The 11,206-nt window shown below is 34.4% G+C and overlaps 1 protein-coding gene across 1 annotated transcript in view; it reads left to right on the top strand.

The window, feature by feature from the left end:
* Positions 1–8,633: 8,633 nt before the first annotated feature.
* Positions 8,634–11,206, top strand: part of LOC131035726 (CBL-interacting protein kinase 23) — a 29,104-nt gene continuing 26,531 nt past the window's right edge. Inside the window, exons 1-3 of the mRNA XM_057967462.2 lie at positions 8,634–9,492; positions 10,751–10,813; positions 10,978–11,049. Of these exons, the coding sequence (XP_057823445.1) occupies positions 9,316–9,492; positions 10,751–10,813; positions 10,978–11,049 (312 nt within the window). The 5' untranslated portion in view covers positions 8,634–9,315. The remainder of the gene's footprint in view (positions 9,493–10,750; positions 10,814–10,977; positions 11,050–11,206) is intronic.

The following is an 11,206-nucleotide window of genomic DNA, read 5'->3' as shown; positions in this document are numbered from 1 at the left end:
ATCAATATCTTCAGTCAGGTGGTGAGGCTTGCAAGATTCTCTATAGAGCTCCTTATATTCCAAAATTGTTGAGTTAAGTATCGGTAATAATGAATCCATGTGCTCATTGCAGCCTTTGATGGTTTTCTCAAAGAATTCTCCTTTCTCTTTATCTCCTATTTCCTTACAGTTTCCTCATTCAGCTTATCTATAGTTATAACATTTTCAGCAATGAATTTGGACAATGCGTCCAATTTACCTAAAGAATCATTAATGTGATCTATCTTGCAGGTAGGTGCAATCATCTTCAAGATAGGTAATGTGTTATCAATAGCCTTAAATGCTAAGGCATTGCAATCTGTTATCCTCTTGATATAATCCAATAGAACATCTGTTATGTTAGTGGGTCTGAATTCTCCAATTGATGTGCTTGGTTCTGCAATGGATTTCCTTTCAATAGATACTTGCCCAATTACCTTCACTATTTCCATCAGCTGCTTCCTCTTTACTTACATTTTATGTCGGTTTCTCTATCTGTGTATGTACCTCTGCTTCTAATGATTTCTCAGTGTTAGTGTCCTTAGCCTCTGTCGGTTTCTCAGTCTCTAGTTCCTTAGATTGTGTTGGTATCTCAATCTTTTGAGAGTCAACAGTGTGTACCGGTGACTCAGAGATCTCACTATCCTCAACATCAGCTACCTTAACCTCTGTCGTCTCTTTATCCACAACAATGTTAATATCTTGTGTATCTACATTCATGGTGAAAAGAATTTCAGACTCCGGGTTAGTATCATCATGTGTTACTTCTTCAGTTGTCTTATCCGGTTGATTGTCTGTATGTATCGGTGATGTTGAAGTTGTTGGAGGGGTGTCCTGAGCCGGTGGAGGGATGTTATCTGTTACCCTTATAGAAGGTACACCACCAATCTTGCCTTTACCTTTGTTGTTTTGGTATACCTTTGCAAAAGATTTGTCTATTTTTTGTCTTTCCCTTTCCTCTTTCTTTTCCTTTTAAACAAAAAATATATCCCAGCCGTCTGCAATTTCATCAACAATCTCTTTCGCTCTACCAGCCATAGGCTAACCTGCCAGTGTCCATTGACAAATACTGACCGGTTTGCTCCAGAAATTAGTTCATCAATTTCCTCTTTAGAGTTTATAGGGTGCATTGCCAATAATGTTTCAACTTTTAACTTTTTATCTAATTCCATTACTGACATTCTTTTAGCCTCTAGTCTTAGATACAAGTCATTCGGCAGATCATCTACAACTTCAATCAAAACCTTCTTAATGATGTCTAAATGAAAATAATACTAGCTTCTATTGTTTCCTTGTCAGAATCTTTGTAAGAATGATAGTATTTATTTACATTGCAAAGATTGCCATCTTGTGTTATCTCATTTACCAACTCCTCTAGTGTAAGGGTATCTGATGTCTTTTTTTGTTTCTTCTTTGGTGTTAGCTTCTTCTTAGGCTCCCTTACAGTGTGCTGCGTCTTCCTCAACATTCTAGTCCTTTTGGGAGAAGGAGAGGGTATCGGTGAAGGTTTCCTCTTCTTTCTTTCAACTCTCTTGAACTCAGCTGCTTTTCCACTATCTGTATCCGAAGAAGTGACATCCGATGAAACATGAGCTTCCAGTTTCAATCCTTCCAATTCACTAACAGATATACCACTCAAGTTCATTACATTTTCCTTAATTTCCTTAGCCATCTTGGGTGCATATCTGATAAACTTTTCTCTTCTTTTTCTTCGCTTCTGCATTGAGACAACACTCTCAATGGTCTCAGAACTACCAAAGAATTTTTTAGATGGTTCCTTAGGTACATCAAGAAGTGTTTTAGCATATGCTTCAATAGCATTCAGGTCAACTTCATAACCCATTTCTATTATCCAAATGGTTCTAGGAGTAACAACTTCCATCCATGTTTCATCTCGTTTGGTTACAAATCAGATTTGTTTGTCATACTTATCTACTATGCTCTGTGGTAACCTTTCTCTAGCTTTCATCTTAGTTTGAAAGTTTTTGAAGTAGTCTGCTATAATGTTGTCACTGTTAGAGTCCATATCAGTGATAACTTCCATAATTTGTTTGCCTACTGGGATGTCATATCCAAAGTCCTTATGACCAATATCGGGTATCTCTTTGGTGAAGTAAAGCATCAAACACACAAGTAGGTTGCCAAAACGAAATGTCCCCTTCTTGCCACCCTTAATCTTTTTCAGGTTATCTATTAGTTTATCCTTGAGCCATTCACAGATATCAATCCTAGCATTGTTCTTAACCATCTCATATGCACTATGAATACATAAGCTAGAAATTGAATTCAATATGTTTGCATGAGTTACTCTATACCCAAGTACCATACTCACATATCTCACATTAGCATCAGTAATGCCATTAAACCTAATAGATCTGTTGTCAGATGTAGCTCCGGTTAACTCCATAACTCCTTTGTTAGGTATCTTCTTGGTTTTGTTGGGCCTACTACCAGTTGAGGGTAAACCAGTAACTGCCTTGATTGCTTTCTTAGAGATTTTAAAAATAGAGTCAAGCCACATGAACTCTCCATGAACTCTACTCAGAACAAGACAAGCTACCTCCTTTGAAAATTCAAGTATGTTCAGTATTTCAAGGAGTCCTAAGTCTTCAACTATCTTATGCTCCGGTTTAACTAAACCTTGTTCATCAGTAATAACACCACTGTACATGTTTGTCAAATCATCGGTTCCTAAATTTTCTATGTTACAGTGAATGTAGATTCTAGGGTCTTCAACAAAAGCGACTCCCTTCGGAATTTTTGAGAAAGCTCCGATAGAATCATCTTGCTTGGCAATTTCAGGGATGATTTTAAACACGGGCCTAGGGTGCTTAATGTTTTCTACCACAGTAGGGTTTGCAATAAACTCAGGGACAGAAGATGAAGATGCCATTTCGAAAGATAAATACCTCTTGCTTGAAATCCTTGAATGCCTAAAAAACACTTTGTTGCTCGCCTTTAGTATGTCTTTGCTCAATTTCACACTCTCTGAATTATTGAATGCTCGGTGGATGATAATGAGGGTTTTCTGGTGCTTTATAGCCAAAAATGCTTTCCAACTACCATATTAAATGCTTGTCGGTTAAGTGAAATCTTAACACATCTCCTGATAAAGAAGAAATGTATCTTCTTCCCATCAACTGAGGGTAGAATGCATGATTTTCAACTTGTTGCCATACCCCCTAAGGATTATTCCTTAGTTAGATGAAGAATCTCCTAGCGGTGGAGGGTTACTCTGTTCAACTGGTGCAGAGACAAATTCATCAACTCTCTGATATCCCTTCTTAATCCATTGTTTTGAAAATTCTTGCTTTATTTCATTTACCTTTTCTTTTCCCTTCTCATTGGATCCTTTATTGTTCGCCGATATAGTCTTGCTTCTACAGAATTTTGTAATATGCCCAATCTTGTTACATGCATAACAAGTTACATTATTCCTTTGAATAGATTTTCCATATCCTTGACCGATTTGTGATCTGCATTGATTAGATAAATGTCCAAATCTATCACAAACATAGCATTTCACATTCATTCTACAATTTTCTAAATTGTGACCAACTTTATTGCATTTGGAACATTGACCAGTGGGTAAATTTGTATTCTAATTATTTCTAAATCCGCACTGATTTTCTCTATGACCAAATTTGTTGCAATTGAAACATTTCCCATTAAATTTATAAGCATGTTAGGCTGTCTTACCGGTTTACTGTGATCTTGATTGTTTGTAATCTTGAAACTTTCTCCATGTTCAAATCCAAGTCCAACTGTATCTCCATTAGGTTTTTGTCTTTTTAGCATGTCATCAAGTCTTTCTTAACTTTTCTCGAATTTGTCTTTGTGTTCATTTACAGTGATCGACTCATTTTCCAGAATCCCAACTTGTCTCATAAGTTCCTCTTTATCACGTTGCATGTGAATCAGATTTGTCTTTAGCATATCAATTTCATGACAAAGTCTCAGATTTTCATTACCTCCATCATTAAGTCCTCTAGTCAAATCTTCTTCATTCTTCTTCTTGTCTTCAATATCCTTACATAGCCTCATGGTCAGATCTTGCATTTCATTCCTCATATTACTGTTCTCTTGTCTTAACTTATCTTCAATATCACTAAGAGTTCCTTTTTCATCATCATGTTTTTGCATTTGCTCATGAAGTTCTTTCCTCTTGTTTTGTGCTATAACTAGGTTCTCCTGAAGTCCTTTAATGAATTCCTTAGCAGTCCTCAAATCATCTTCAAGTTTGATATTCTCAATTTTTCTGCATCAAAATCTTCAAGAGCTCCTTCCAACTGTTTTCTCAAATTCTCCATCGGTACCGGTTTTAGAATCTTCCTCAAGCTATTAGGCTTTTGAAAATAGAGGACCAGGCTCTGATACCAATTGTTAGACTCAATGACACCCCCAAAGACACTGGGCGGGGGGTGTGAATCAGTGTCTAACCGGTTAGTGGAATATTTAAACTTACTTATAACTTTGCAACCCAAATCAATGTACCGGTAAACAAGAAATAATGCAGTAAAGAGAAATAATAGAGACAATATAACACATAATATTTTAGTGAGGAAACCCGGTGTGGGAAAAACCTCGGTGGGATTTGTGACCCACAATATTTACTCACTGGCCAATATGAATAAATATTACTTACAATAGGGGCCTGCACATGCAGGAAGGCCAACAGTCTAGAGCGCACTGCTCAATGAAAGAGTCTCACTGACTACAATATGAATAATTAAATCCAATACAATGTACTGCTCAAAATAGCATCTCTAATGCTTGGTTCAGTACCGATTTAAGCTCAGTCAAATACCTTAACCAAAAACCTTTCGCTGTCTTACATATACTAATAATATTATCTTATCCTTCTTCTTCATTACCATACAAAATGATCTATAAGATCTCATACATATATGAGTCTTTTACAATACATCAAGTCAGATTACAGATAATTAATTACATTTACAATACAATTCATATAAGCAAAACTTTGTCCCATGTCGACCTGAGTGCCGGTATACTTCATTTCTGGTGTAATTTGGATGTCGGTGAATGTGCCTGCCGATGCCGGTGCCTGCCGGTGTATGATGCTTGCGATGCTGGTTGGTTGCCATCAATGACAACATCAACCATTCTCATTAGAGTGTAGAATGCCAACAATTGCCTCTTCCATGATCCCACTTGGAAAATCACAAAGTTTGTTCTTTTTCCACTTCCTTAAGACATTAATTATCTTATTCTAAATGTCCATAAGTGGGGAAGACAATATTAAATAACTGTGTTCACTACCCACTTTTACTGGTACTAGTGGAACCCACGCCCCTTATGAATAAAGATTACAAATTATTTTCTCAATACATCTTAAGTGTCTTGGGACACTTTCCAAGGATGTTGGAACCATGTCATAGGATTTACAAGGTAGATGAAACCTTAATCCTAACAGATTGTTAGGAAAGCATTTTTAGCCTTTACAAAAGTGTTTTTAGTCATGTTAAAATGCTCATATTTCCTTTTCTTGCAAGGAGGTTTCAATTTTGCAACTACTATTCCAATTTCAATTTGCTAACTTTGGTAAATACAAACTATAAGTCATTATTTATAGACTTGAACAACTATAAGGCCAACCATTTTGGGGCCACTAAATCTTTGAGAAATTTTGGTGAATGGTTTCAACTTAAGAGAATATTTATACTTTAGCTAGCACAATTCTAGTGGGTAGAAATCAGGTAATTCATGATTGTCATAATTTATTTTCAATTTGCACACATGTTGATTTATGTCCTTTCTTCGAAGGAACAACTCATAAACATCATTAATGAAGATCATATGTATAAGATACATGTATGATGCATTATGCACACTTAATGATCAAATTATTTTTAAAGTTGTTAGGAGACATCATTAGATCTAAAGTCAAGGGGGAGGGGGGTATTTGAAATGTTTTGCTCATATTTTTTGTTCCATGATGGAAAGATTGTAGTAGTGGTATAGCGAGATATGCACATATTTCTTCTTTTCACCTACATGATGAGAATGTATTATCTTTCAATAAGGTGAACAAATTTCAAAAAGTGCATATGAATCTTGTGGGCAAGAGTCTTCATAAAATTCTATGGATTAATAGGCAACATTTGATAAGAGAGTGATCTAGACTCTACGAGCATCACATTATGGTTTACTATTTTGGTACAATCAAGTTGGAACTTTAAAGTTTGCACTTTCCTATAAATTTAAGATGTTATTTGGTTTTTGAGATGTAATGGGGTTTTAGTAAAAGTTTGATGAGGTGTGCTTGGAATCTTGATGTTTGCATCTAATGAGTCAATTTAAATTAGAATTAATGTTGAGTTTAATTAATGTTGCTTGAGGATAAGCAATTTTAGTGAGGAAGGACATGTAATGTCTCATTTTTGGTCCATTCCAACATCCTTGAAGACCCCCAACTTTATTGGAGAGTGTTGGTTTTATTGAAAAGGTATTTTGATAGTGGTAGATAGTTCCTAGAGCTAAGCCAAGTACAATAATACTTTTCATGTGCATATTTGACATTTTAGGATCACTCCACACTTCTTGGAGAAGTTTGTCATCCCGGGAGAATGCTAATTCTCATATAGATAGATATCTTATGCACTTAAGGTATTAATGGTGTGGTCGGAATTCATATTTGGACTATTATAATGTTTTTCATAAATTAGTTTGTTGTGTGAATAATAATTAAATAGTTAAAAATAAAAATAATAAAATTACTTTTTTAGAAAAGATAGGAGAAAATAAAAAACACTTTTTTGAAATGGACAAGAGGTTATGCATTCATTGTTTATTACCAAATTATCTTTCCTTGAAAGATTGAACTTTGTTGATCTTCTTCACCTAGGATAAAAACCCTAAGGTACAAATGGTTTCAAGGATGAAAAGTCTTCTAACTATTTGAGAGTGATTTCATCTAGAAGTCGGGTTTGTGTTAAAGATATTGGGTTGGGGACAAAAATGTTCCCTCAACATCCATTAGAGAAATTTCATATTGAAATTGCTAGTGTGCTCTGATATTATGAGATTTGTAAAAATTTGCATTGAAGTTCATTGAAATATCGAAATATCATTTTCATTATTTTTTATTATTGCTAGTTTTATTTGAGATCAACCGATGTATTATAAATATGACAAGTATTTTAGTTGTGGTACTTAATATTAGCTGTTGATAATTATATTTAATTAGACCACTTAATATTTCAAACCATTGTTGCATTTTTTGGTCAAGCTAAATGGTTTGAATTTCTAAAAGAATAGTCCATAATCAATTCTAGAACATCATACAATCAACAAGAAGATAGTTTTCAAAACAAGACAACCATTTGAAAGTAATTAGATTTATACACATATTAGAAACAGATTTGTGTGAACAATGTATTATTCCAATTATATCAAAGAATTATGGACAATCAACATATTAGTTAATATTTTGATTGTATTTTTTGAAACATTAGTTGATTAAATTTTTATTCAAATTGTATGATTGATTTGGTCTTACTGTCAAAAATAAAAGAAATTAGTTTATTCATTTCAATGGTTATTTATATGCAAGTTCCTTCCATGCATCTGTCAATTAGTTGTTAAATGTGAATTGTATGACAACTATTTGCTTAATGCATGACAATTGTTTGTGAATACATACCTAGATAATGTAAAGGATAGTTGCTTATGTTCCTCATCATTAAATTCATATATATTGATTGGTTCAATATTCTACCAATTGTTTGACAAAATGTATGTGTATGTGTTTGACAAAATGTATGTGAGTTAAAAGTTGAAATTTTTGTAAGTTTGTTAATAAAAATTGATAGGGACCTTACATTTTTTTCAAAAAGGATTTTCCTAGGGTAAATTATCGTGTGATTTTCTATTCTATTCTATGTGATTGTATATTGTTGCATGTATGTATTATCTTTTTTGAAATGAATAGATCTTAGTTTCTATTGCACGTCTTTCCTATGAGAATTACTAGAGGATGTATTGTATTTAATGTGTTCCATTCTATTTGACTTTCTCTCACATTTTTGTGAAAGTGGCTATGCAACCACATAAAAGGTAAGTTATATAAGAGGAAAAAGGCACATCAGATTATTTGTCCCTTATAACTTAAGTTTTATGTGGTTGCTAATCACTTCCCATTTTTGTAGGGGTGAAATTTTTTATGCATATAAAGATTATATCCATAAATGCATCTTTAAACCAAACAAATCAAAGAATATTTTAATATTCCAAAGTCATTGTCAAATTGATTTAGACTATTCATTACGAAATCAAGTCAATTATAACATCATAAAAAAATTATTTTCAGCGTAGAATAATGATATACTTTCAATTATTTTGTTGAACTTCCAAGTTAATTATAATATCCAGCTCTAAAATCTTTGTTTAATTATTTGCAATAGTTTGAATTGTAATCAAAGTATTTACTTACTACACTATGGCTAGACCCACTCAAACTACATGAAAAAGGTAGTTGGATAAGCTATAAACACCATGATGGAACATGAAAAAGCCTGTCCTTTTCCTTCTCTTCTTATCTACTTTATTTTTAAAATAAATTAATCCCGTTTAATCAATCAGCAATCTAAGGTCTGTTGGTTTATCCACAGATATTAAAGCACGGCGCTTAATAGTTCTTCAAAATATCTCTCTCCTCATAAATTCTCGTGTATTCTCTCTCTACTGGCTACTGTGTGATTTTCAGTGAAAACAAGCCCACGAGCTCCGTATGCTTTCCGTCTTTGCATGCTCTAAAGATTCCGTTTCCAAAGTTTTCTATCCTTTTTATCTCAGGATTGCAGTATTTACAGAAGATACATTAAAAAAAATTCACAGAAGATCTCCTAGCTTCCTATTTTGCATGCTTCTGAGAGCCCAATGTCTTGGAGGCTGAGTTGTGGATATCTAAGACTCTAAGGCAGCATTTTGAGGCTCTGATTTAGAGGTATCAGCACCGAAAGGAGAGATTTACGGCTGCAAGAGTTTGATAAAAAGAACAAAAGTCCAAGCGGTTCGGGAAGGGACTCGGATAACACGAGGAAAGTTTTCGGCGTGTTTTTTCATTCGTACGAACAAATAATGCTGAATGGAGGTGTTGTATTTTCAGTTGTTTCAGTGGGTTTTCTGAATGCGCGACGATATGTATCTTGAGTCCAATTTTTTTGAGATCTGGCGGCGATATTTTGATCCTCCTGACTCCCGCGATTGATTTGCTCACAAAATTCGTTTGTTTTTGCTTAAGTTCGTTATAAAAAAAACTTTTTGAGCGAGAAAATGAGTGAGTGCGGGGAGACTGCGCGTACGCGAGTGGGTAAGTATGAATTCGGTAGAGTCATTGGACAAGGCTCTTTTGCAAAGGTTCGGCTCGCAAGGAACACACAAACGGGTGAACATTTCGCCATAAAAGTGCTCAACAAGGAGAGAATATTGAAGGATAAGATGGTTGAACAGGTACGCTTTTCTCATGTATTTTTAAGCGACGAGATATGAATGCATGGCTGTAAAATCTACATTTTCTTGAATTGTAAGGCTGGTCACAGTAAATTTGCATCTTTCTGGCCTCAGAATCACAAAACGAAGTAAAAGAAAGAAGTAATACAAGAGCTGTGTAAAGGTTAGAAGAAATAAAACATTATAGGAATAGTATGAAGAACGACGACGGTAAAGAGTTGATGTTCTCATCTTGATTCGAACCATAGGATTTTATAGGTTTGAAGGTTTTTTTGATGTGAAATTTATTTATTTTCTTCATCTTTTGTAATTTATGGTTTTTTTTTTTGTAGTCTTTTCCCGCAGCGGCAAAATTGTATAGGTTTTAGCTGCAAAGCCGTAAATTGTTTTTGTCTTAAGTTTCTAGCGTCTAAGGTTGCTAACTGCTAGCGTTCATTTGTTTTAATTGCTGCGATTTTCTGTTATCGAGGATTTTACCTCTATCAGCACTGTACAGCAAGAAAAATCTAGCCACAATAGGAAAAGATAGCTTCTATACAAAATACTGCCGCAAAATTGTGCATGCGTTCATCTTTGTAGCCCGAAATGTACTCTTCTTGGTTCAACTCGTAGGGTTTTTTTTGGTTGAGGTACGTGGCTATAAAAATTAACCATCGCCTTAAATAGTTTTTGTTAGCTGCAAAATCCATCACAGTGCTGATTTTACCACTCTTCAACAATTTACGCCAAAAGGAGAAGTCGCAAAGTTGATGCAGATTGCAGAGTACCTGCTGTAAAAATCACAGCATGATATAAGATAGTTTCTTACTTAGCGGCAAAATTACCTGCAAAATTGTATTTGTATTCATCTTAAAAGCCTCAAGTTTGTAAAATGTGCGTTTCTCGGTTTAGATCTTGAGATTTTATTGCTTAAGGTTCTTATCTGCAAAAATGATACATTGCCTTAAAAAGTTTTTAGCTGCTGCTAAATCCTTTTCAGTGCTAATTTTATCATACTTAATAGTTCTCCGAAATAAATGTTTATCCGTGACGTCCCCATCTGTAAAATTGCAGTGTCTTATTGGATAGTTGTTTCCATCACAATTTAGGCTCAAAAGTTTAGATAGCTTGCATCGCCCAGGCTTGACATTTTGAGTGCTTCTTTTGCCGTGGAAGATGGAATGTGTTATCTAACCTTTAGCTAGTCTCTGTGTGGTTGTAGCATCTACATTTTTTGCGGTCATTAGAAACTTGAGCTAATAAATTTTGTTGTTTTCAGATTAAGAGAGAGATTTGCACAATGAGGCTGGTTAGACATCCTAACATTGTTCAGCTTGGTGAGGTATTTTTCACAATGGATGTGTAGGATCAGTTGTTCTTAGTATATGGTTACAAATTCGATATGTGCCACTTCACATTCTTCAGGAAACTGGCAACTTAACGTGTTATTGAGGCCTCTGGATGATTATTTGATATTAATATTTGCTTTTACTTTTTTGGATGCAGGTTATGGCTAGCAAGACAAAAATTTATTTTGTTCTTGAGTATGTCACCGGTGGAGAGCTTTTTAATAAAATTGTAAGCTTTAATCTTTAGGTTAATAAATTTGATGAATTTCATGCAGAAGTTTAATCTGTATGTGCAGTATATGCAGGTACACTTAATGTTTTCTTTTAAAAAAAATTTCATGCCAACATTGTTACCTTTTTAATTAATTGGATAACGTCTTCAACAA

The sequence above is a fragment of the Cryptomeria japonica genome, chromosome 3 (genome assembly GCF_030272615.1).
Source record: "Cryptomeria japonica chromosome 3, Sugi_1.0, whole genome shotgun sequence".
Taxonomy (NCBI): domain Eukaryota; kingdom Viridiplantae; phylum Streptophyta; class Pinopsida; order Cupressales; family Cupressaceae; genus Cryptomeria; species Cryptomeria japonica.
This window is presented reverse-complemented; position numbering and strand designations above follow the sequence as displayed.